The 27,980-nt window shown below is 40.7% G+C and overlaps 2 protein-coding genes and 1 pseudogene across 2 annotated transcripts; all 3 read left to right on the top strand.

Annotated features, from left to right (window-relative positions):
- Window positions 1–135: 135 nt before the first annotated feature.
- On the top strand, window positions 136–6,425 carry LOC116677775 (uncharacterized). The gene is made up of 4 exons (XM_032508034.1): window positions 136–514; window positions 1,157–1,383; window positions 1,499–1,853; window positions 5,468–6,425. The coding sequence occupies exons 1-4, from the start codon at window positions 138–140 to the stop codon at window positions 6,423–6,425; spliced, it is 1,917 nt and encodes a 638-aa protein (XP_032363925.1). The 5' UTR covers window positions 136–137.
- Window positions 6,426–13,990: 7,565 nt separating this feature from the next.
- On the top strand, window positions 13,991–14,946 carry LOC116677774 (olfactory receptor 146-like; annotated as a pseudogene).
- A 7,518-nt stretch (window positions 14,947–22,464) lies between these two features.
- On the top strand, window positions 22,465–26,718 carry LOC116677773 (olfactory receptor 8K3; the record flags this gene model as incomplete). Its single annotated transcript, XM_032508033.1, has 2 exons — window positions 22,465–23,139; window positions 26,331–26,718. Coding segments are annotated over 2 exons (816 nt in total), but the record flags the coding sequence as incomplete, so codon positions are not given.
- Window positions 26,719–27,980: the final 1,262 nt, after the last annotated feature.

Below are 27,980 nucleotides of genomic sequence, written 5' to 3'. Positions count from 1 at the left end.
ACCTTTTACTTGAATTTTATTGTAACACCCTGTTATACTGCAAGTCTATAATTATTTTCACTATCTCTGATGCTTGGAGAGTCACCTGTTGGGAAGCTTTTGATGAACTTTTCTTTTACAGAGCTGCCTTGTTTTGGATGGAGAACGTAACAATGGTAACTCCTCTCACAGAGCCCATCATTTTCGAGCTGGAGGGCTTCTATGTACCACCAGGCTACGGCGCCTTCTTCTTCTTCCTGGCTCTGCTTAACTACATGGTCATGCTGTTGGCAAATTGTGTGGTGCTGTGTGTCATTGTCATTGACAAGAACCTGCACAGACCCATGTTCATAATGGTTGGTCACCTGGTAGTCTGTGATATGTTTGGGGCCACAGCGGTGCTGCCTCGCCTCATGGTACACTTCCTGACGGGCCAGAGGAAAATCGCCTACATCCCAGCCATCGCCCAGGCCTTCTCTGTGCACACGTACGGCGTCGCAGCGCAGACCATTCTGGGTGTGATGGCCTATGACAGGTAATGGAACTCATGTGCACATGCAGAGACTTAATAAGAGATGTTTTTCTGTCATGCTTAAATGGTCCAGACTGACTCAGATGACTCATCTAAAAAAAGTTCTTTAGTGCTTCAATGTTTTACAGATTGCTGCTGTTAACTGTTGGTTCAGGCTGATGTTATTTGGTGCTGTTGTTTTGTTACTAGAGCTGAATTTGTTTTATTAATGGTTAATAAACCCTCTGGGTTGGGGATACTCTCCTATACATTTTCCAGTCTGTATCCTGGGATAAGAAAGGTCTTAATTTCTTAAAAATGTTTCTTTAAATACTGTCATTCATAAGTTGAACCTTTTGTCCTGAATAATGCCTTAATGGTTATTAACCTTTGCACAGAATCCACAAAGTAGTAGATTTGCCATGTAAAATCATCCTCCAGCAGCCTGGCTGACTTTGTGTGGACTCGACTGCAGCCATAAAGGATAATTGGGTTCATGTGTTTGTATGTCAGCAAAGCCTAAAAAAGAGCAACATCAGGACATTTCTAGTGCATACAGAGTCAGATGCAAACATGTTGAGATGCTGAGATCTTGTAACCATACATCTTTAACTGGAATGAAGCTACGGATGGTTGTACATCTTTAACAGTGTTCTCCCTCTGCAGGTACATTGCTGTGTGTGAACCACTCAGGTATCACAGCATCATGTCATCGGCTCGGCTGCACTCCTGCTGCGCCCTGGCCTGGTTGGTCGCTCTGCTGCTTATTGCTGTTCTCTTTTCAGGGCACATGAATACCCCGCTGTGTGGCAATTTCATCAAACACATCTTCTGCACCAACCGTGGTATCCTAGGCCTGGCCTGCAGTCCCACCCCTATAAACGACATTTATGGTCAGTGCATTCTGAATTATGCAAGAAGGCAGGCCTGCTTAGTTCTTTCATTCTTTAGGTGGAAGCTTTACATTATACCTTATGATGGTTGAAATGATTCCTTATCTTTCTCTAGGTCTCACCATGTCCTGGTTTTTGAGTACAGGCGTCTTCCTCATCATTGCTTTTTCCTACTGTAAAATCCTGCATGCTACTGTGAAACGAGGCCGAGCTGACAGCACCATCCGAAGTAAGGCCTTTCAGACGTGCGCATCGCACCTTGTTGTGTATGTGCTCTACCAAATTGCTTCAGTGGTCATGATTACGAGTCAAAGGTTCCCTTCCATCTCTCAGAATTTTAGGAAGTTCTTCAGCGTCCTTTTCATCATCATCCCACCAGTCATTAACCCCATTATCTACGGACTGGTCAGTAAAGAATTACGTGTAAGCATCATCAAACACTTAACCTACGTCCAAGTCCGTCACAAAAAGTGAGAAAATGAGAGGGCGTTAACTCTTCAGCTCATTGTTACCTGGTCATTAACTTAACTGTAGTAGTAACAGTGTACATATCTGTGTGATAGATTATTAGGGGTCCAAGCCCGAGGCTGTAGGAACTGCGGTAGCAAAGCTATTTTTCCTTTCCGCCTAAAACTCCCACTACAGCTGTAGATGTTGGGGTGGGGGCGTTGGGGGGCCTTTTCAAGACTGGTCCAGAACCCTGCAAGGATCTCAGGGTCAACAATTGACCCAATTCCACTACTAGGTTGTGCTACAGCAGAAAAAACGTGTTTTGGCCCTTTAACCGTACATTGCACATTCAAATACAATTTTCATAGGAAGACAACACAAGGGTTAAATGTTTTTTTCCCCATATCGTGCAATGCGCAAAACCAACTTTTTCAAACTCGTCCCAGGCCGTGCGGCCGATCTGCACGAAACCCGGTACGAATTTTGATACGTTAGCGTATGCGCATTTGACAACAAAACTAATTTTCCTAGCTAGCTACCACACACATTTATCACATCGCGGTCAAATTAAATGTAATTAGCAAAGAACTTGAGACGATTGTTCACCATAACACTACGATGCTCTGTCCCAAAGTTGGCGAAGATCGGCCATTAGGGGGCGCTGTAGCCAACGTGGACCCGTTTGGGCCTTTTTGTCCCTTCTGAGGTCGCCAAATGTCACTTCTGATTCATAACTTCATACCTTTATAATTATAATTAGTAGAAACATACTGTCTTTAGGAGCTAAACGCTAACAGTGTCCCCGTTCTGCTGACATCTTTCTTGTCTTCCTGTCCCTTACAGAAGATTTTGTATCCAGCCTAGAAGTTCAGAGGTTTTCGGGTTCATTGTGCAAATAATCCATACTGTCACATGCAAGATTGATACACTGTATGTAAGAAATGTGAATAATCTGTCATTTATATGAGTTATAATGTTAAATATGTTTATTTTTGCACTGGATGTCTCACAATATATACACTTCCCTAGAGGATTATTAGGACCACCATACAAATACTGTGTTTGAACCCCTTTTGCCGTCAGAACTGCCTTAATTCTACATGGCATTGATTCAACAAGGTGCTGAAAGCATTCTTTAGAAATGTTGGCCCATATTGAGAGGATAGCATCTTGCAGTTGATGGAGATTTAAGGGATCACATCCAGGGCACGAAGCTCCCGTTCTACCACATCCAAAAGAGGCTCTATTGGGTTGAGATCTTGTGACTGGGGGGGCCATTTTAGTCCAGGTTGAGATCTGGTGACTGGGGGGGGGGCATTTCAGTCCAGTCAACTCATTGTCATGTCGAAGAAACAAGTTGTAAATGATGCTAGCTTTGTGCCATGGGGCATTATCCTGCTAGAAGGACCATCAGAGGACGGGACATGGGGCCATAAAGGAATGGACATGGTCAGGAACCAGGCTCAGGTAGGCGGGGCATTTAAACCTGGCCCAATTGGCACTAAGGGGCCTAAAGTGTGCCAAGAAAACATCCCCACACCATTAAACCACCACCACCAGCCTGCACAGTGGCAACAAGGCATGATGGATCCAGGTTCTCATTCTGACTCCACCATCTGAAGGTCTCACCAGAAACCAGACTCATCAGACCAGGACACATTTTTTCAGTCTTCAACTGTCCAGGTTTGGAGAGCTTTGGCAGATTGTCGCCACTTGTTCCTATTTGTAGAGAGGAGATGAGGGGTACCGGGGGGGTTTCTGCCGTTGTAGCCCCCCCCCTCAAGGTTGTGCGTGTTGTGGCTTTGCTGCACTTCGGTGGTAACGAGTGGTTATTTCAGTCAAAGTTGCTCTTCTATCAGCTGGAATCAGTCGGCCCATTCTCCTCGCACCTCTAGCATCAACAAGGCATTTCCCCCCCCCCCCAGGACTGCTGCATTCTGGGTGTTTTTCCCTTTTCACTCCATTCTTTGTAAACCCTAGAGATGGTTGTGGGTGTGAATCCCAGTGACGGAGCAGACCGGCCCGTCTGGCTCCAACAACCACGCCACGCTCCAAATATCTTAAATCACCTTTCTGTCCCATTCTGACATTCAGTTTGGAGTCCAGGAGATGGTCTGGACCAGGTCAGGAGATGGTCTTGACCAGGTCAGGAGATGGTCTGGACCATGACCACCCCCCTAAATGCATTGAAGCAACCGCCATGTGATTGGTTCATTAGATAATTGCATTAATGAGAAATTGAACAGGTGTTCCTAATAATCCTTTAGGTGCGTGTATACATATATGTATTTATAAATGTTAGACAACACACATGCTCGTGTGGAATTGCTGTGTGTTTGAAATCAATCTTTGTCTGTAAAATTCATGTTGTGTTGTATTTATTTATTTGTTCATTAATGTATGTTCCTACAACATTTTTAACATTCAAGTGACCTCACTGCAGTACAAATATTCTAATAGCCCAGTTTTTTCCTTAAAAGAAATGGTGTTCACAGATTGACTGTTGATGTTGTACAAGCTTTTACAGAAAATAAAACCAGATGGCCCTTTAATGCTGTGGGATATTTACAGCGGCAACGTACCACGGACCATGTGGCTCACACCTGTTGAAGTGTCCTGATGTTTGCTTCTCCACCATGTCGCTTTGGGTTCACTTTAGCGTGCTCCCATGGTCCACCATTCAGGGGCTGGCCCAGGAAAGATCCCTGTCAAATGCAAAGAGCATCATCATGGATTGTACTGTGGTATCACAATAAAGAAATCTTGAATCTTGAATCTTTAGTGCAACTTTGGCATGGCAACATGTCCAGACGGATGCAACAGTAACTTTTATTGTGGCGTCCTGCATGTGCGTCAACATGGTCTCAGGTGAGAGCCACCTGTTACTAGTCACATGAAAAAATACATTTTTATATATATATATATATATGTATATAATACATAAAATATTTTTTACTAAAGCAGTGTATGAAATTAGTAGTTATCTACAATTAACCCCCTTCCCCCCAAAAAAATATAAAATATGGTCGGCAGATGTAAATTCCACTAATTTTTGAAACAATGCCCCCCCCCCCCCCCTTGTATCTAGTAAACGCACGTTGAAGAATTGCTTCACTTCCAGTACACCCCAAACTTCCCTTTCAAACTTCCAGATGCAGACTTTTCAAAATAAAAGCAATAGCGTCAGAAAGTGACTTAACCAAGGAAACAACATTTGAGTCTTGTTGACAGTTGCCATAGCCAGCATAACAACGTCTTAACGTTGCATCACCTGACGTAATGGCATGTGATTCCCCTGCAGACAAAGTCATGTCTATAAAAATATTACTAAGTCGATTGAGTGGCGACAATCAGCAATGAGCTGGAGACACAAGGAAGAGAAGATCGGAAGAAGAAACACCCAGAGTAAGCATTACCGAGCTCAACTGTTTCTCACAATTGTCACTGTTACTGCTTTCAAGATGCACCTCCAAAAAAAACATGAAACAAATAAGGAACTATCCATATTGGCATATGTTCTGTCATATTGATATCTGGGGAAGGCTGCAGGTTATCTGTTGTTTGCACACTAGTGTTGTGGTGTCTTGATTCCTAAACTACTTGTTCCAGTTCCAGCATTGTGTTGTTGTTTCAGGCTGATGGAGAACTACACCTACAACAGCTACACCCTCCAGCTGGAGGGGTTAATTGTTTCAGAAGAGTCTACATACCCTGTCTTCCTCTTTTTCTTTTTCTCCTACTTGTTCATAATGATAGCAAATGTTGGCATTGCTGTTCTGATTTTCATTGACAAAAACCTCCACCAGCCCATGTATCTGCTGTTTTGCAACCTGCCCTTAAATGATGTGCTTGGAAACTCTATCCTGATTCCTCGGTTAATGTTGGACTTGTTGCGTCCCCCCTCTGAGCGCCTCATCAGTTATCATGAATGTGTGGTCCAAGCTTTTACAACACATGTATTTGGGACCACGTCCCACACGGTGCTCATGATTATGGCCTTTGACAGGTACGTGGCCATCTGCGATCCCCTGCGCTACGCTGCCATAATGACCAACAAAATGGTGATGAAGCTGACAGTTTCTGCCTGGGGGGTGGCCTTAGTGATGGTTGGGGTTCTGCTCGGTCTGACCATCCGGCTGAACCGATGCAGGTCTCAGATCACAAACTCTTACTGTGACAATGCCTCTCTGTTCAAACTCTCCTGTGAGGATGTGTCTATTAATAACATCTATGGCCTCGTTTTCACTGTAGTTCTGTTCTCAGGCTCTATAGGCAGCACGGTTCTCACCTACACTAAGATCGCAGTGGTCTGTGGGACCAGTAAGAATAAGACTCTGAACAGTAAAGCCTTGAAGACCTGCAGCACTCATCTGACTGTGTACCTGCTCATGTTGGTCAGTGGATTGGCTAATATTGTCCTTGCTCGCTTCCCTCAGTACACACCCTACAGGAAGCTCAGCGTCATTTTGTTCCACATCATCCCCGGCAGCCTCAACCCCATCATCTACGGTCTGCAGTCCAAAGAGATACGGAGATTCCTGTCCAGTTTGAATTTCCAGAAAGTATTTCCCATCGTTGTAAAGAAAATTTAAGAATGTTTTATTTTATTTTTGTAAATTCATCAGTGCAACATATAACGTGGATTATTTAAGTGCTCCACAGAGACAGAGTGCATGTTCACCTTTTAAAATAAAGCTGAGTAATAAGAGCCGACCTGTGACGACTGTGGTGTGTGAAACATTGAGATGCCTTCTGTGTGCATTCTGTGCAATGAAAACCAACAGTGTAATTTCTGAAAAAAAACCATCAGTTTTATCTTTATAACTGTAAATTGTGGCAAGAAAATGAAAAACCACCTGTGTTCTCTTAATTATGTGGCAATAGTATTTTAAACTGAACTCCAAAGCCCAGAATCCTCAGTGCTAACCTAAACCCTGATTATCTTTATACAAGGCCTAAAGTACAATGATCTGACAATGAGATTACCTTAAACACTAACACAACTGCATAGTCTACTCCAGATGTTGACTACTGCATGGGCCCACTCACAATCATAGTTTCTTTCAATCAAATTGCCCCAAAACAACATGGATGATTCCATACAACAGTCTTCAGGTAAATAATGATTAATGTCACTGAATGTTTTATTTATTTATTGTTATAGAATTTGAATTCTTTTTTTTTATGGTTTCAAACCAGTATCCGGACTAAACTTTGACATCTACCCGTCTGAGATCCACTCAATGTCCTCTGATCTGAACCATTAGTCAAATAATTCGTGATTTCTGCCTTTTTAACTAAAAACTTGTGTATAATTTGATATAAATGAGGTTTGTTGACCATGAATTCCAAGAATAAATGTTAAAAAAGCGCCAAAAGCATGGAAAAAGTGACAAAAAAAAACACAGACACAGGTAAGACATTGTCTTAATAGGAAAGTATTACTCTATCAGTCTGGAACCCAGGGCTGTAGTCAAGACCCCCTTAGTCGAGTCCAAGACAAGTCCAAGACCAGGACTCGAGTACTACAGCCCTGCTGAAACCGGCTTTCATGCTTGAATGAGAAAATTAAGAATCGTACGTGACGAAAAACTAAATGTTGTCACGCACCCGAGAGATTTTAGAGCTTTTATTAACAGATACATGAAATACATTCAGAGTTTGGTTATGTTACATTAAAAGGTTATATTGAAGATTAATGCGTGTAACAACAGAGAAAAAAATTGTAATTTCCCCCTCCGGGATTAATACTAATATTATTGTTATTATTATTATTTGTTTTATTAATGTTACATCCGGGACGTTTCCAAAACTTTCAAAACTGATTCCTTCTCCAGGCCTAACATTTTTCTATTTTTCCATAACCTTTCCAGGTTTTTCATGTTGTACAGACGGAATAAGATAAGAAATACATAAAAACCTATTTCATTCTAATGTTATCCAAATGTTAAACTGATTGAAATTGATGCTCTATATTTACAACTCACTCAGACTAAAGTTATGGAAAATGTAGTTGCACCCCTAAAATACTAAGATATGACAAGAAATAAACAGATTACCTGGAATATATAACTTCTATATAACAGAAGAAGGAAATAGAATAAGAAGTGAAATGGATGAGAGGCATGTAATAAACAAGGAAATCAAACTAACATGACTGATTCCACTCATGTTGCCCTCATGTTGTCCTTATGTTGTCCCCATGTTGTCCCCATGTTTTCTTCATGTTGTCCTCATGTTGTCCTCATGTTGTCCTTATGTTGTCCCATGTTGTCCCCATGTTGTCCTCATGTTGTCCTATATCAATGTTCTTTTTAATTCCCCAAAATAACATGATTGATTCCAACGCTCTTTGCCAAGTACAAATCTCTACTTTCATTAATTTTGGGTCTTATTCACTTTTATAGCATTGTAAAACAAATTAAAGTGTTTTTGAAATAGTATTGAGTAAAAGTTGACATATTCCAGTCTGTGATTTTCCATCAACATCCATTCCTTTAATTGTAGTCTAAATAATTCCTAATTTCTGCTTTTCTAACTCATACATTAGGTATAATTTCATATAAATGAGGTGTATTGACCATAAATTCCAAAAATAACTGTAAAACTAAAGTTAATAAGTTAGTGTTACGTAGTCAAAAAACATCAAATAAATGACAAACACTGAAAAAAATGCTGGAGAAACGGACAAAGACGTAATAAAAAGTTATAAACATTGATTAAAAAGCGTCAACAACAGTGTTAAGACAACACGAGTGTTAAACGTTTTTTCACGATATCGTGCAATGTGCTAAACCAAACTCGTCCGAGGCCGTGCGACCGATCTGCACGAAACCGGTACGTAGCATCTCCAGATGGACCTGACCAAAGAATATTGAAAGAATTTTGCTACGTTAACGTATTTGACGACAAAACTAATTTTCCTAGCTAGCTATACACACATATATCTCCGCCAAATTGAATGTAATCAGCAAAAACTTGAGATGATTGTTCACCATCCCACTACGATGCTCTGTCCCAATAAAGGCGAAGATCGGCCATTAGGGGGCGCTATTACCAATGTTTATTTCTTTTGGCTAATAACTCAATGCATTTCAAAGGGAAATTTACGATTGGGATATCTCTAGCACAGTAAATGCCATCAACACAAAACTTGTGAAGCTTGTCCGTCATGTTGTTCTGAGGCTCTGGACCCAATTTGATGAAGATCGGCCATTAGGGGGCGCTGTAGCCAACGTAGACCAGTTTGGGCCTTTTTACCCCTTCTGAGGTCGCCAAATGTAACTTCTGATTTATAACTAAATAACTTTATGACTATAACTAGTAGAAACATACTGCCTTTTGGAGCTAAAAGCTAATAGTGTCCCCGTTCTGCGGATGTCTTTGTTGTCTTCCTGTCCCTTACAGAAGGGTTTGTATCCAGCCAAGAAGCCCAGAGTTTTTGGGGTGATTGTGCTATTAATTACATGCAAGATTGATACACTGTGTGTAAGAAATGTTAATAAGTTGTCCTTTATATGAGTTATAACGTTAAATATGTTAATTTTTGCACGGAATGACTCCATATATATAAACACAAGAGCCATACCGGCTAGGACGTCGCTCGGGTTAACAAGGTCCGCGTCAGTTGCTTGGGAACCAGGGCAACCTGATGAGAAATGGGCTACTGGAACAAGACATACATGGACTAGAGCAGAAAACCTGGATCTGATGCGATGCTACTATACAAGCAACCCCAGTGAGAGGGGTTATATGCAGAGACTACTGGATATATGGCTGCTTTGATACCCATCATCAACACTGACAAAGAAACAACTTCTGGCTCAGTGTTCTAACATCGGCACACAAATGCTCAGTGGCTAGTGGATCTAAGAACAGATCACAGCACCTCCCAGAACAAGAACCAGTAACCATGACAACGGCAGACATCCAGTGGCAGGGTACATCCAGACATCCAGTGGCAGGTATGAAGAGCTGGACAGCACCAGGCCCTGACATGATCCACACCTACTGGCTGAAGAAACTAACTGCACTCCATGAACGCCTGGCAGTACAAATGAACCAACTGCTGATGGATGGGACCCCCCCAGAATGGTTAACCCAAGGACGGACAATCCTGATCATGAAGGGTCCCCAGAAGGGAACAATCCCATCCAACTACCGGCCAATAACCTGCCTCTGTACAACATGGAAGCTCCTGTCAGGCATCATAGCGGCTAAGATGAATAGGCACACGGCTCAATACATGCACAGGGCCCAGAAGGGACAAGGCAGTAACACCAGAGGAGCCAAGCACCAGCTACTGGTGGATAGAGCAGTCCCTCAAGACTGCAAGACCAGGCAGACCAATCTGTGCAACGCCTGGATTGACTACAAGAAAGCCTACGACTCAATGCCACATCCATGGATACTGGAATGCTTGGAGATGTACAAGGTCAACAGGACACTAATAGCCTTCATCAAGAACTCAATGAGGCTGTGGAAAACAAGTCTGGAAGCCAACTCAAAGCCAATTGTACAAGTCACCATCAAGTGCGACATATACCAAGGCGATGCACTATCCCCGCTGCTGTTCTGCATAGGCCTGAACCCCCTCAGCCAGATCATCACAAAGACTGGCTACGGATACCGATTCCGAAGCGGAACAATCATTAGTCACCTCCTCTACATGGATGACATCAAGCTGTACGCCAGAAATGAGCGAGACATCGACTCACTGATCCACACCACCAGGATTTACGACATAGGAGCAACGACATTGGAATGTCGTTCGGACTGGACAAGTGTGGTCGCATGGTATCAAAAAGAGGGAAGATGATCAGAACTGAGGAGATTGGACTACCAGAAGGCCACATTGCAGATGTTCAGGATAGCTACAAATACCTTGGGGTGCTACAGGCTAATGGAAACCATGAGGAGGCAGCAAGGAAGACCGCAACTGCCAAATACCTACAAAGAGGGAGGCAGGTCCTGAATAGTCAGCTGAACGGGAGAAACCAGATCCGAGCCATCAACACATATGCCCTGCCAGTCATCAGATACCCCGCTGGTGTAATAAACTGGCCAAAGGAGGAGATAGAGGCTACTGACATCAAAATGAGAAAGCTCTTCACAATGCATGGGTTTCACCCCAAATCCAGCACCCTGAGACTGTACACCAAGCGTAGCGAGGGGGGCCGAGGACTAGTGAGTGTCAAGACCACTGTCCAGGATGAGACAACAAAGATCCAGGAGTACATCAGAAAGATGGACCCCAAAGATGAAGGGCTTAGTGAATACCTCAGGCAGCAGAAACCCGAAGGTGAGGACAAGGTAGAGGAAGAACCGTCATGGAGGGACAAGCCGCTGCACGGCGTGGACCACAGACAAATAGAAGAAGTGGCTGATATCAAGAAATCCTACCAGTGGCTGGAAAAGGCTGGACTGAAGGACAGCACAGAGGCGCTAATCATGGCAGCACAAGAACCGGCACTCAGTACAAGATCAATAGAGGCCGGGGTCTACCACACCAGGCAGGACCCCAGGTGCAGACTGTGCAAGGATGCCCCTGAGACAGTACAGCACATAACAGCAGGGTGTAGGCAGGAAGAGCGTACATTGAATGCCATAACCAGGTAGCTGTCATAGTTACAGGAACATCTGCCACGAGGATGGGCTGGAAGTCCCAAGGTCAAAATGGAAGACACCTCCTAAGGTAGTCCAGAATGACCGAGCTAAGATCCTGTGGGACTTCAAGATCCAGACTGACAAACTGCTGATGGCTAACCAACCAGACATGGTGTTGATGGAGAAGTTGCAGAAGAAGGCAGTAGTGGGGGGCATTAGTGGGGGGGGGGGGGGGGTTGTAGTGATAGATGTGGCGATCCCAAGCGACAGCAACATCAAGAAGAAGGAACACGAGAAGCTGGAGAAATACCAGGGCTGAAAGAGGAGCTGGAGAAGATGTGGAAAGTAAGAGCAACAGTGGTGCCAGTGGTAATCGGAGCACTGGGGGCTGTGACCCCAAAACTGGGAGAGGGGCTCCAGCAGATTCCAGGTGGAACATCAGAGGTCTCTGTCCAGAAGAGTGCAGTCCTAGGAACAGCTAAGAAACTGCGCAGAACCCTCAAACTCCCAGGCCTCTGGTAGAGGACCCGAGCTTGAGGATGACACATACCACCCCACATGGGGTGAGAGGGGGATTTTTTTTTTTATATATACATATATAACTGTTAGACAACACAAATGCACGTGTGGCATTGCTGTATGTGTGATATCAATATTTATCTGGAAGATTTGTGTTATGTTTTAGTTAGTTATTTATGGTCCTACAACATTTTGAACATTCAAGTGACCTCACTGCAGTAAAAATATTCTAATAGCCCAGTTTTTTCTTGAAAAGGAATGGTGTTCACATATTGACTGTTGATGTTTTACAAGCTTTTACAGAAAATAAAACCAGATGGCACTTTAATGCTGTGGGATATTTACAGCGGCAACGTACCACGGACCATGTGGCTCACACCTGTTGAAGTGTCCTGATGTTTGCTTCTCCACCATTTCGCTTTGGGTTCACTTTTGGCGTGCTCCCCTGGTCAGTATTAGAGGACCACTAAGGTCTATATAAAGAGACTTCAGATCCAGTATTAGAGGACCACTAAGGTCTATATAAAGAGACTTCAGATACAGTATTAGGGACCACTAAGGTCTATATAAAGAGACTTCAGATACAGTATTAGAGGACCACTAAGGTCTATATAAAGAGACTTCAGATACAGTATTAGGGACCACTAAGGTCTATATAAAGAGACTTCAGATACAGTATTAGGGACCACTAAGGTCTATATAAAGAGACTTCAGATCCAGTATTAGGGGACCACTAAGGTCTATATAAAGAGACTTCAGATACAGTATTAGGGACCACTAAGGTCTATATAAAGAGACTTCAGATACAGTATTAGGGACCACTAAGGTCTATATAAAGAGACTTCAGATCCAGTATTAGGGACCACTAAGGTCTATATAAAGAGACTTCAGATACAGTATTAGGGACCACTAAGGTCTATATAAAGAGACTTCAGATACAGTATTAGGGACCACTAAGGTCTATATAAAGAGACTTCAGATACAGTATTAGAGGACCATTAAGGTCTGTATAAAGAGACTTCAGATACAGTATTAGGGGACCACTATGGTCTATACAAAACAGAGTTCAGATACAGTATTAGGGACCACTAAGGTCTATATAAAGAGACTTCAGATACAGTATTAGGGACCACTAAGGTCTATATAAAGAGACTTCAGATACAGTATTAGGGACCACTAAGGTCTATATAAAGAGACTTCAGATACAGTATTAGGGGACCACTAAGGCCTATATAAAGAGACTTCAGATACAGTATTAGGGGCCACTAAGGTCTATATAAAGAGACTTCAGATACAGTATTAGGGGACCACTAAGGTCTATATAAAGAGACTTCAGATACAGTATTAGGGACCACTAAGGTCTATATAAAGAGACTTCAGATACAGTATTAGGGACCACTAAGGTCTATATAAAAGAGACTTCAGATACAGTATTAGGGACCACTAAGGTCTATATAAAGAGACTTCAGATCCAGTATTAGGGACCACTAAGGTCTATATAAAGAGACTTCAGATCCAGTATTAGGGACCACTAAGGTCTATATAAAGAGACTTCAGATCCAGTATTAGGGACCACTAAGGTCTATATAAAAGTTAACCAAGGAAACAACATTTGAGTCTTGTTGACAGTTGCCATAGCCAGCATAACAACGTCTTAACGTTGCATCACCTGACGTAATGGCATGTGATTCCCCTGCAGACAAAGTCATGTCTATAAAAATATTACTAAGTCGATTGAGTGGCGACAATCAGCAATGAGCTGGAGACACAAGGAAGAGAAGATCGGAAAGAAGAAACCCCAGAGTAGCATTACCGAGCTCAACTGTTTCTCACAATTGTAACTGTTACTGCTTTCAAGATGCACCTCCAAAAATAACATGAAACAAATAAGGAACTATCCATATTGGCATATGTTCTGTCATATTGATATCTGGGGAAGGCTGCAGGTTATCTGTTGTTTGCACACTAGTGTTGTGGTGTCTTGATTCCTAAACTACTTGTTCCAGTTCCAGCATTGTGTTGTTGTTTCAGGTTGATGGAGAACTACACCTACAACAGCTACACCCTCCAGCTGGAGGGTTAATTGTTTCAGAAGAGTCTACACACCCTGTCTTCTTCTTTTTCCTTTTCTCCTACCTGTTCATAATAATTGCAAATGTTGGCATTGCTGTTCTGGTTTTCATTGACAAAAACCTCCACCAGCCCATGTATCTGCTGTTTTGCAACCTGACTTTTAACGATGTGCTTGGAAATTCTATCATGGTTCCTCGGTTAATGTTGGACTTGTTGCGTCCCCCCTCTGAGCGCCTCATCAGTTATTATGAATGTGTGGTCCAAGCTTTTATCTCACACATGTTTGCTACCTCCAGTCTCACGGTGCTCATGATTATGGCCTTTGACAGGTACGTGGCCATCTGTGATCCCCTGCGCTACGCTGCCATAATGACCAACCAAATGGTGATGAAGCTGACAGTTTCTGCCTGGGGGGTGGCCTTAGTGATGGTTGGGATTCTGCTCGGTCTGACCATCCGGCTGAACCGATGCAGGACTCTGATCACAAACCCTTACTGTGACAATGCCTCTCTGTTCAAACTCTCCTGCGAGGATGTGTCTATTAATAACATCTATGGCCTCGTTTTCACTGTAGTTCTGTTCTCAGGCTCTATAGGCAGCACGGTTCTTACCTACACTAAGATCGCAGTGGTCTGTGGGACCAGTAAGAATAAGACTCTGAACAGTAAAGCCTTGAAGACCTGCAGCACTCATCTGACGGTGTACCTGCTTATGTTGGTCAGTGGATTGGCTAATATTGTCCTGCATCGCTTCCCTCAGTACACACCCTACAGGAAGCTCAGCATCATTTTGTTCCACATCATCCCCGGCAGCCTGAACCCCATCATCTACGGTCTGCAGTCCAAAGAGATACGGAGATTCCTGTCCAGTTTGAATTTCAAGAAAGTATTGCACGTCATTGTAAAGAGAATTTAAGACTGTTTTTTGTGTGTATGTTGATCCGTGCATCATATAATATGGACTCAGGTGCTCCACAGAGACAGAGTGCATGTTCACCTTTTAAAATACAGCTCAGTAATACGAGCTGATCTCTGACGACTGTTGTGTTTAGCTCTGTATGGTCATTGGAATTTGATTTTCGGTCAAAGAAAATATGTGGGAACCCTGTGTTAACATTAATGATTTCATTGTCAGGTAATTGTACTTTAGGCCTTGTATAAGATAATCATTAAGGTTAGCACTAAGGATTCTGGGCTTTGGAGTTCAATTTAAAATACTATTGCCACATAATTAAGAGAACACAGGTGGTTTTTCAGTTATAAAGATAAAAACTAATGAGTTTTTTCAGAAATTACTGGTGTTTATTGCACAGATTTCACATGGCATCTCAATGTTTCATATACCGCACTAAGAAATGTCTGTAACTGTTCAGCTGTACGACTGTACATTTTAACAGAAATTGTCCCTTGTACATGATTCCCAGGTATATTTCTATTAACCCTCCTGTCCACGGGGTCAAATTGACCCATTTACAAAAGAATTATATATTAGAACTATGACCAAAGATCACTGAAAAAAGTGACAAATGTTGGAAAAAGCTTCAAAAACGCAGGAAAAAAACACAAAAAAACATTTTGTTTTTTTAAATCACTGAAAAAAGTTTCAGGTCGACGGGAAGACAACACGAGGGTTAATTTACAATATAACAGAAAGTGTTATGATTTTACCACTGACACAGTTATTTAACTTTAAAATTCAATTTTTTAATTACAGTAGAAAGTCTGGGTAATGAGCTTATGCTTCTGTTATTTTACAGATTTATTTCTTAGAGTGTAGAGCTTTTATTAACAGATACAAAAACTACATTCAGAGTTTATTATATTACATTAAAAGGTTATATGGAAGATTAATGTGTGTAACAACAGAGTGAAAACATTGTAATTTCCCCCTCCGGGATCAATAAAGTATAACTTTTTAGAAAAATCCAAAACTCTCACAGATGATTCCTTCTCCAGGCCTAACACTTTTCTATTTTTCCATAATTTTTCCAGGTTTTTTCATGCTCTTACAGACAGAATAAATGATAAGAAATTAATAAAAACCTAATTCATTCTAACGTAATCCAAATGTTAAACTGATTGAATTGATCCTCTATATTTACAACTCACTCAGACTAAAGTTATGGAAATGTATTTGCACCCCTAAAATACTAAGATATGCCAAGAAATAAACAGATTACCTGGAATATATAACTTCTACATTACATAAGAAGGAAATAGAATAAGAAGTGAAATGGATGAGAGGCATGCAATAAACAAGGAAATCAAAATAACATGACTGATTCCACTCATGTTGTCCCCATTTTGTCCTCATGTTGTCCTCATGTTGTCCTCATGTTGTCCTCATGTTGTCCTCATGTTGTCCTCATGTTGTCCTCATGTTGTCCTATATCATTGTTCTTTTTAATTCCCCAAAATAACATTATTGATTCCAACGCTCTTTGCCAAGTACAAATCTCTACTTTCATTAATTTTGGGTCTTATTCAATTTTATAGCATTGTAAAACAAATGGAAGTGTTGTTGAAATAGTATTGAGTAAAAGTTGACATATTCCAGTCTGTGATTATCATCAACATCCATTCCTTTAATTTTAGTCTCAATAATTCCTAATTTCTGCTTTTCTAACTCAAACATTAGATATAATTTCCTATAAATGAGGTTTATTGACCATAAATTCCAAAAACAATTGTAAAACTAAAGTTAATAAGTTAGTGTTACGTAGTGTTAAACGTCAAAAAAAGTGACAAACATTGAAAAAAAAGCATCAAAAGTGTTAAAAAAAGAGACAAATACGTAAGAAAAAGTGAATATTTTACTATATGTTGGTTTGGCTCAGAGCTAATGCAGTCATTTGTGTACAATGTAAACAAGAGGGGAGAACTGAGACACCCTTGGGGGGCGCCAGTGCTGCACGCTGTCATATCGGATGGAGTTAGACTTCACCTGCTGGGGCCTGTTTGACAAGAAAGAGTGACACCACCTAATTAACCCTTGTGTTGTCTTCCCGTCAAAATTGAAAATCAACACTTTTGTTGGCGCTATGTTTTTATCTTTATCTTCTTTCCAAGGTTTGTCACTTTTTTTGACGTTCAACACTACGTAACACTAACTTATTAACTTTCATTTTACAGTTATTTTTGGAATTTACGGTCAATAAACCTCATTCATAGGAAATTATACCTAATGTTTGAGTTAGAAAAGCAGAAATTAGGAATTATTGAGACCAAAATTAAAGGAATGGATGTTGATGATAATCACAGACTGGAATATGTCAACTTTTACTCAATACTATTTCAACAACACTTCCATTTGTTTTACAATGCTATAAAATTGAATAAGACCCAAAATGAATGAAAGTAGAGATTTGTACTTGGCAAAGAGCGTTGGAATCAATCATGTTATTTTGGGGGATTAAAAAGAACATTGATATAGGACAACATGAGGACAACATGAGGACAACATGAGGACAACATGAAGACAACATGAGGACAACATGAGGGTTAAAAAAGGATTTACATTTAACTGAACTAGTTTCCTCAGCATGATATCTGGTTGGAGTTAAAGGCAGAACTGAAATCAACAAACAGCAATCTGTCATGTGCAACAGGACTTTCAAGGTGCTTCAGAGGAATATGCATTATTGTTGATATGGCATCACATGTACTACAATTTTTTGTGTACGCAAAATTGGTATCTATCTAACAATTGATCCACATCAGTATGGAGTTTCTCTATCATAAGCCTTTCCATTGTTTTAAAAACATTAGAGGGAATAGAATAGGAAAAAGATCTGGTTCTTTGGGTCCTGACCCGGCCTTCAGGACCAGACGTGAGGGTAGGAACGAACACTGACTGGTAGATCGAGAGCTTTGCCTAAACGTAATGTAATTCCCAGGCCATTGATTTCATCATGTTATATTATGTTATATATATTATAATATATTATAATAAACCATTTATTTACTCTGAAACTTTGAGGAATCTCAAAGTTGTGACCCAAACTAACTGGTGTTGTCCAACTTCTGCCAAAGAAGCAACAACTACAACTTTTCACAATTAAAGTACTAGCTTTGATAATTAATCTTTAATTAGGAGATTAAACAAAGGCGCAGGTTTCACCTTTGCAACAAGGATAATGATGTTTCTTTTCAGTGGATGATTAAAACCACAGAGGCAACTTAAAATAGGTCCCTTTGGTATTCTTTGCTATCCTGTGTACAACTTGTGTTTTTAATGAAGGGGATCTGATGTCACGTTGTGCAACTAATGTTGTTGGCACTCATAATGATCTCCAATATAATCAGAAAAAGGTCAGTTGCTCTTCAAAAGGAAACTTGGACTCGGATGAAGTTCTACTTTCATCTGATTAAACGGAGCAGCGCAACGTCCTCAGGTGAGATGCTGATATCTTAAAGCGTGTGAACCATGTCCAGGTGGTTTGAAAAGGAAAATAGGAAGATTTGATGTTTTGAAGTCACATGCAAAGCTTTCAATGCTTGCAGTGTAATTATTCTGCGTGTGTTGTCTGTTGACAGTCTGTCTGCTGAGGAGAGATGGAGCTTTTGTTGGATTTTCCACCTAAAAGCCCCAGAGGTCTGTAAATGGGCTTTTCATGCTGCTCATTGGCTGATATTCTGTTGTGATGATGTCCAGTGCAATCAAACTTCACAGTGTCATCATACATTATAAAGTTACAGAAATATTTTAGAAAAGAATAATGTCATTACATAGAAGTTGATGTGGGGGTGTAATAATGTTAAAGTCTGAGTTAGTTATCTCTTCTGTGTAATGGTTGGTCAGTGACTAAAGGCAATAACACATTTCACTTACAACTTTATTAATAACTAAATTATTACCTGCACTCATCGCTGTTAACTACATTTATCTGTCTATTAGTTCATTATATAGCATCATAAGTGATTCTTAAGCAGCATATTTGAGGTGTAAGATCTTAACTTAACTTGGGAGAACCATATAGACCTTCAGAAGTTTTTGATGAATTAATATTATTTCATGCTGGCTTTCACACAGATGTCCTACAGACCGTGGAACTTTGTCAAATCCGGATCACTTTAGTTGACATTGGATATCCGAACTATCAATTCAACTAAGAGTTGCAGATGCTAGTAGATGTTGTAGACATTGTAGATATTGTAGATATTGTAGATACTGTAGGAAATTGTAAATATTGTAGGAAATTGTAGGATATTGTAGATATTGTAGATATGAAGGATATTGTAGATATTGTAGATATTGAAGGGTATTGTAGATATTGTAGGATATTGTAGGAAATTGTAGGATATTGTAGATATTGTAGGAAATTGTAGGATATTGTAGATATTGTAGGAAATTGTAGGATATTGTAGATATTGTAGATATTGTAGATATTGAAGGATATTGAGATATTGTAGATATTGAGGGTATGTAGATATTGTAGGATATTGTAGATATTGTAGATATTGAAGGATATTGTAGATATTGTAGATATTGAAGGATATTGTAGATATTGTAGAAGGAAATTGTAGGAAATTGTAGACATTGTAGATGTTTTAGGATATTTGAGGATATTGTAGATATTGTATGATTTTGTAGATATTGTAGATATTGTAGGATATTGTAGATATATAAGGAAATTGTGGGAAATTGTAGTTATTGTAGGATATTGTAGGGCTACCAGGTTGATCCTGCCAGTAGCATATGCTTGTCTCAAAGATTAAGCCATGCAAGTCTAAGTACACACGGCCGGTACAGGGAAACTGCGAATGGCTCATTAAATCCGAGTAGGAGGAAATTGTAGGAAATTGTAAATATTGTGGGAAATGTAGATATTGTAGATATTGTAGATATTGAAGGATATTGTAGATATTGTAGATATTGAAGGATATTGTAGATATTGTAGATATTGCAGGAGATTATAGATATTGTAGATATTTTAGATATTGTGGGATTTGGTAGATATTGTAGATATTGTAGGAAATTGTAGGATATTGTAGATATTGTAGATATTGTAGATATTGTAGATATTGTAGATATTGTAGATATTGTAGATATTGTAGATATTTTAGGAAATTGTAGGTATTGTAGATATTGTAGGAAATTGTAAATATTGTGGGGAAATTGTAGATATTGAAGGATATTGTTGTAGATATTGTAGATATTGTAGGAAATTGTAGATATTGGTGGAATTTGTTGGAAATTGTAGATATTGTAGATATTTTAGATATTGTAGGATATGTAGGATATTGTAGGACAAAAAATGCAATACTTTCATACAATGTTTTCCTATTATTTTGATATAAAGTTATGTTGTACTACAAACATGTAACTTAAATAGTCATTAGGACACAGATACAGTACACACATACACATGTTGAGCAAACGGATAACTTAATGAATGCAGTTAATAATTTTTATGAATGTGTTTATTGGCTTAGTGTCTTTAACATGTATTGCAACACAATCTTTTTCTACAGTTTCATGAATATGGTGATGAAAATATGAATAATAACACACTTCCTCTCTGTCTTCTGATGTCCATTGACGCGTCTCTTTCCTCGCCCTGTCTCCAGATTCACACCTCCTTCGTTGACCAATCACAGATCCAGCGTTGTCAACGGCACTTGAAGTCTGACGGCGTGACTTCTTCATCATTGAGGGCTTCGTCGCCTTGGAGAGAAAAAGATGATAGTTTTTATCATCCTGCTTCTGGGCTACATCGTCATCCTGGGAGGAAAACAGCATGATCATCTTGTGGTACAAAACAAAGCCTTCTTTGGTTTATTAGCTGGATACATGATTAAACGTAATTGGCTCTTAGCACTGTATTGCCGTGTGTATTTGGTCCATAGCAAATCCAATAGGTCACAAAAAGTACATGTTAGAGAGGAAATGCCGTAAAGATATTATTAAGTGTAAATCTTAATCATCAAAAATAAATCTTCAATCATTCCCCAAAAGAACCAAGCACGCCCGCCCGGTTACGTGATCCAAATTTTCCTAAAAGCGCCCATATGCTGCTCATCTTCAGGTTCATAATTGTATTTTGAAGTTGTAATAGAACAGGTTTACATGGTTTAATTTTCATAAAACACCATGTTTTTGTTGTTCTGCACATTGCTGCAGATCCTGTTTTCACCCTGTGTGTTTAGGTCTCTGTTTTACTACAGAGTGAGACATCTCACTTCTGTTCAATGTTTGTAGGGAGTCGCAAATGCGCACTACAGGGTAAGGACTACTAGCCAGTCAGAAGCTGAGTATGAGGGCGGGTCTGACAGTACCTAGGTAAGGACTACTAGCCAGTCAGAAGCAGAGTATGAGGTCCTGACAGAACCTAGGTAAGGACTACTAGCCAGTCAGAAGCAGGGTATGAGGGCCCTGACAGTACCTAGGTAAGGACTACTAGCCAGTCAGAAGCAGGGTATGAGGGCCTGACAGTACCTAGGTAAGGACTACTAGCCAGTCAGAAGCTGAGTATGAGGGTCCTGACAGTACCTAGGTAAGGATACTAGCCAGTCAGGAGCAGAGTATGAGGCCCTGACAGTACCTAGGTAAGGACTACTAGCCAGTCAGAAGCAGAGTATGAGGGCCTGACAGTACCTAGGTAAGGACTACTAGCCAGTCAGGAGCAGAGTATGAGGGCCCTGACAGTACCTAGGTAAGGACTACTAGCCAGTCAGAAGCTGAGTATGAGGTCCTGACAGTACCTAGGTAAGGACTACTAGCCAGTCAGGAGCAGAGTATGAGGGCGGGTCCTGACAGTACCTAGGTAAGGACTACTAGCCAGTCAGAAGCAGAGTATGAGGCCCTGACAGTACCTAGGTATGGACTACTAGCCAGTCAGAAGCAGAGTATGAGGGCCCTGACAGTACTAGGTAAGGACTACTAGCCAGTCAGAAGCAGAGTATGAGGGTCCTGACAGTACCTAGGTAAGGACTACTAGCCAGTCAGGAGCAGAGTATGAGGGTCCTGACAGTACCTAGGTAAGGACTACTAGCCAGTCAGAAGCAGAGTATGAGGGCCCTGACAGTACCTAGGTAAGGACTACTAGCCAGTCAGGAGCAGAGCATGAGGGTCTGACAGTACCTAGGTAAGGACTACTAGCCAGTCAGGAGCAGAGTATGAGGGCATGCCACCCTAGCAGCTAGGCGAGCATTATAACGTTTGTTACAAAGTGACCCACAATGTAAACCTATAACATGCACAAAAAAGATATATAACACAATGAAGGAAAGGGAAAAAAACAAAAAGCATCATATTAGCACTTTAAAATTTCAAAATCATTTTTAGCCTTTAAAAGTGCTGAGACGTTGAAGTTAATGTTGCTCAATGCGATGGTTATTTGATTTAATGTCAACTCAAAGAAAGTGGAGAGTGAGGGACATCTGGCGGATCTTCCTGTAATTACTCTTCATTTCCTAATCACTGCAACTGTTCCTTCTCCTGCAGGCGTCGACTGATCCGAAGCTCCAATCTCCGATGTATTTCTTCCTCTACCACCTCGCCTTTGTGGACATCGTCTACACCGCAACCAACATCCCCAAGATGCTCTCCGGCTTCCTGATAGACGTGAACACCATCTCAGTCCCGGGCTGCTTCCTCCAGAGGCAATTTGTCATTCAACTAGCAGTTACTGAATACGCCATCCTGACCGTCATGGCGTACGACCGCTACGTGGCCATCTGCCACCCGCTGCGCTACACCGCCATCATGACCCGGACCGTCCGGCTGCTCCTCATCATAGGAGCCTGGGCCTTCGGCACCTTCTGCTCGCTGCCGTCCACTTTCATGACCTGGCAGCGGACTTACTGCGGCCCGAATGTAATAACACATGCCTGGTGCGACCCGTCGTCTGTGAGGCGGCTGGTCTGCGGCGACACCACGCCAGATAACATTGTGTCCATTTCCTTCGCCATAGTGTCGCTTCTCACCACAGGAGTCCTCATCCTCACATCCTATATCCTGATTGGTATTTCCATATCGAGGATGAGTGTTGCTCAAAGGCTGAAGGCCTTCGGGACGTGTGCCGCCCACCTGACTGTGGTGTCCACCTCCTACAGCATGACCTCGTTTGTATACATCTCCTACCGGGTGGGGAACTTTTCATCTGGGGTAGAAGTACTATTGCCTTTGTTTTAATACATTTCTCACATATGTCCACCCAACCCTTCTCACTCTGAACGTGTTCAAGCGTGTTAATGACGCTAAGGAGACAACCAAGCGTGTTATATGATGCTAAAGGACAACCAAGCGTGTTAAATGACGCTAAAGGAGACAACCAAGCGTGTTATATGACGCTAAAGGAGACGACCAAGCGTGTTATAAGACGCTAAAAGAGACGACCAAGCGTGTTATAAGACGCTAAAAGAGACGACCAAGCGTGTTATAAGACGCTAAAAGAGACGACCAAGCGTGTTATAAGACGCTAAAGGAGACAACCAAGCGTGTTATATGACGCTAAAGGAGACAACCAAGCGTGTTGTTGAATTGGAAACCATGACAATGACCACACAAATATCAGATGGTAGTGTTAAATTAAATGATAGTGCAGGATTTGAACTTCCCACGTTATTAGTGTGGCTCTATAGATAGAAATAGGTATTTCAAACAATTTAACACTTGATTTTTATATATTATATATATATATATATATATATATATATATATATATATATATAATATATACACACACACACTACCGTTCAAAAGTTTGGGGTCACCCAAACAATTTTGTGTTTTCCTGAAAAGTCACACTTATTCACCACCATACGTTGTGAAATGAATAGAAAATAGAGTCAAGACATTGACAAGGTTAGAAATAATGATTTGTATCTGAAATAAGATTTTTTTTACATCAAACTTTGCTTTCGTCAAAGAATCCTCCATTTGCAGCAATTCCAGCATTGCAGACCTTTGGCATTCTAGCTGTTAATTTGTTGAGGTAATCTGGAGAAATGTCACCCCAGCTTCCAGAAGCAGCTCCCACAAGTGTGATTGGTTGGATGGGCACTTCCTGGTACCATACGGTCAAGCTGCTCCCACAACAGCTCCATGGGGTTCAGATCTGGGGACCGCCTGGCCCCTCCATAACCGATAGAATACCAGCTGCCTGCTTCTGCTCGTAATAGTTCTTGCACAATTTGGAGGTGTGTTCAGGGTCATTGTCCTGTTGTAGGATGAAATTGGCTCCAATCAAGCGCTGTCCACTGGGGATGGCATGGCGTTGCTTGATGGAGTGCTAGCCTTCCTTATTCAGAATCCTTTGACCCTGTACACATCTCCACCTTACCAGCACCAAAGCAACCCCAGACCATCATATTACCTCCACCATGCTTAACAGATGGCGTCAGTCAATCTTCCAGCATCTTTTCATTTGTTCTGCGTCTCACAAACGTTCTTCTTTGTGATCCAAACACCTCAAACTTGGATTCATCCGTCCACAACACTTTTTCCAGTCTTCCTCTGTCCAATGTCTGTTCTTTTGCCCATCTTAATCTTTTTCTTTTATTGGCCAGTCTCAGATATGGCTTTTTCTTTGCCACTCTGCCCTGAAGCCCAGAATCCCGCAGCCGCCTCTTCACTGGAGATGTTGACGCTGGTGTTTTGCGGTACTATTTAATGAGATGCCAGTTGGGGACCTGTGAGGCGTCTGTTTCTCAAACTAGAGACTCTAATGTACTTATCTTCTTGTCTCCCACTTCTTTTTCTACTCTGGTTAGAGCCTGTTTGTGCTGTCCTCTGAAGGGAGTAGTACACACCGTTGTAGGAATCTTCAATTTCTTAGCAATGTCTCACATGGAATAGCCTTCATTTCTAAGGACAAGAATAGACTGTCGAGTTTCAGATGAAAGTTCTCTTTTTCTGGCCATTTGGAGCGTTTAATTGACCCCACAAATGTGATGCTCCAGAAACTCAATCTGCTCAAAGGAAGGTCAGTTTTGTAGCTTCTGTAACGACCTAAACTGTTTTCAGATGTGTGAACATGATTGCACAAGGGTTTTCTAATCATCAATTAGCCTTCTGAGCCAATGAGCAAACACATTGGACCATTAGAACACTGGAGTGATAGTTGCTGGAAATGGGGCTCTATACACCTATGGAGATATTGCACCAAAAACCTTAAACATTTGAAAAAAACATTTGCAGCTAGAATAGTCATTTACCACATTAGCAATGTATAGAGTGTATTTCCTCAAAGTTAAGACTAGTTTAAGGTTATCTTCATTGAAAAGTACAGTGCCTTTCCTTCAAAAATAAGGACATTTCAATGTGACCCCAAACTTTTGAACGGTAGTGTATATATATATATGTATATATGTATACAAAGATTTGTTCTTGTATTTTATTCCTGTTATCATTTCATGTATATTGTAGGTATGTATATTGTTTCGTAGTATTTCCTTTATCTATCTATCTATTTTTCTATCTATCTATCTATATCTGAAATATCTCAAAAACTATTGTCAATCTCAATGTCAATTTTATGTCAATAGCACATTTAAAAACAACAACAGTTGACCAAAGTGTTGAACAGGGTCGATGTCAAATACATAAAGAACAAGTGTAAAAATTACCACAACCAAAATGAATCACATGAAAGACAAATAACACTTTAAAACATCAGAATCCAGGTTAACGAAGGTTAAAGCTACAGATAAAAGGTGCGTCTTAAGCAGCGATTTAAACGTTTGAAGGGTCTGTGCAGCTTAATATGCACGGGGAGGTTGTTGGGGCGCCCACTGCAAAGGGTCCATCGTATTTTTTAGCTTTGCTCTCGGTACGTCCAAGAGCAGCTGATTGGTTCTGACTGGAGAACGGTGACATAAGAAATCAGCCAGATAAGGTGGCGCCAAACCATTTAAGGCCTTAAAAACAAGCAATCAAATCTTAGACTAACTATTGGAAGGATTGCCATGAAATGTGGTTCAGATATCCAGGGTATCCTAATAACTTTGGTGATTCCCTGACCTCTCCACCATGTGGCGGATTTTTCTGGTTTTGGTTCAGATTCCTCAACAACCATTAATCAGATCGTCATCTGTCAGTCAGGATGACTTCTAATAACCTTGGTGATTAAAAGGTTACTGGACAAAAAGCTCTATGGTCACCAAAATAGGAGCAATCATGTTGATGGCCGTTTGGGGATTTTATAAATATATGAAAATGTCAGTTTTGAAAGTGTTGGACCACAGACTGACCAACATTGTTGCCCCCAGTGCAGAGAAAGTCCAAGTTTCCTCAGTAAATCTGTGTGTGTTCAATAACATTTTTTCAAACTAAATTTTTATCTGATTTTGTTTCAGGAACGTATCATTGTGGCTGTGGTGTTCTCCACTCTGACTCCTTTCCTGAACCCGATGATCTACAGTCTGAGGAACAAGGAGCTCCGTGAGTCCATCAGGAGGACCCTGAGCAGGTTCAGACCTGGAGAGAAAGCCTACTAACCCCACGCCCACAAACTGAACAACTTGATGTCCATTTGCACAACAACCTAATATGCTTTTAAAACTAGTCTTTTGGAATTTATTGGAATATAATGTGCCAGTCACCGGATATAACCCTGATTGAGATGCAGATTTCAAATGCGATGTATACATGTCCAAAGAACACTTCTAAAACCAGAATAATACCGGCATCTCCAACATGTCTTAATAGAAAAATGCTAAATCTGTAAAAAGGCCTTATTCGGTATATCCACGTTATATGCTGTTCACATGACTTTGGTGTACCTCATATTCCTGCTGAACTCCCCAAAGGACACCCCAGGGGACATAGTCGTCAACCTTCTCAAAGTCCACAAGTTCAATCAAGTGAATTCAATTCACTTGATTGAATTGTCTAATTTGTTCGTCAACTGCATATTTAACATTTCAAGCATTGACAGCAGATGACATCACAAAGGTACACCCATATTTGCATCTTTGTTCACGTGCTGGGATTCTGTACATGCTGCACACACACACACACACACACACACACACACACACACACACACACACCACACACAGACACACAACACCACACACACACACACACACACACACACACACACACACACCACACAGACACACACACACACACACACACACACACACACAGCAGAGCCAAGATGTGTGTGCGTTCAAACACACAGTAGCCGACCTGACTGGGAACGACACAAAGAGGATTGCCATTGGCCGCTGGGGCAGATGACCTCATGCTAGTCTCGTTAGTGTAACCCAGTAGGCTACAATAAAACCTTCAAAAGCAAAAAGTCAATACTTATTGTATTTTGTATTTGTATTTTTATTTATAAAGGACAACAGACATTAATCAGCATTTGTGTAAATGTGCCAGTGTTAGCCAGTCGGCTAATTTAACTATAGTCCTTTGGTCAGATGAATTTAGACCATGGCAGGAAGAAGCAATGAAAAAAATAACATTTATGTAGTTAAAATATACACATAGGGATCAAGAAGACACCATATATACAGCTAGATCAGAAATATAAGCATTTTGTTGTCTACCATGTGTAGCTGCAGGGTTTACAACAGTAGCTCCAGTTAATATAAAAACTCAGAGATCATCAATGCACTCACGTGTGTAGACAAGCATAAACATAATAAAGTGATATTTCAATCCACTGTCATGGGGAAAAAAACAATTAATACGTCAAAAAGGCAAAAAAAAAAAAAAACTTTGAAAAAAGTGACAAAAATGTTAGTAAATCCTCAAAAACTTTTTAAAAGTGACGAAAACTTCAGGGAAAGCTTCAAAAACTTTTAAAAAAGTAATGAAAATGTTAGTAAAAGCTTCAAAAACTTTGAAAACACTTGACAAACACTTCAGGAAAGCTTCAAATCTTTGAAAAAAGTAACGAAAACGTCAGTAAAAGCTCCAAAAACTTTTTAAAAAGTGACAAAAACTTCAGGAAAAGCTCAAAAAAGTTTGAAAAAAGTGATGAAAATCAGTCA

The sequence above is a fragment of the Etheostoma spectabile genome, unplaced genomic scaffold (genome assembly GCF_008692095.1).
Source record: "Etheostoma spectabile isolate EspeVRDwgs_2016 unplaced genomic scaffold, UIUC_Espe_1.0 scaffold00005791, whole genome shotgun sequence".
In the NCBI taxonomy this organism is placed as follows: Eukaryota; Metazoa; Chordata; class Actinopteri; order Perciformes; family Percidae; genus Etheostoma; species Etheostoma spectabile.
Note: the sequence above shows the minus strand (reverse complement) of the source record. Positions and strands in the feature narration are given on the sequence as shown.

Bases quoted from the DNA above. Each gene is read 5' to 3' on its own strand.
- LOC116677775 (XM_032508034.1), top strand. From the start codon at position 138: ATGGAGAACGTAACAATGGTAACTCCTCTCACAGAGCCCATCATTTTC. The intron at 515-1,156 runs GTAATGGAACTC...CTCCCTCTGCAG, and splicing joins GGTGTGATGGCCTATGACAG to GTACATTGCTGTGTGTGAAC. The intron at 1,854-5,467 runs GTGAGAAAATGA...TTGTTGTTTCAG, and splicing joins GTCCAAGTCCGTCACAAAAA to GCTGATGGAGAACTACACCT.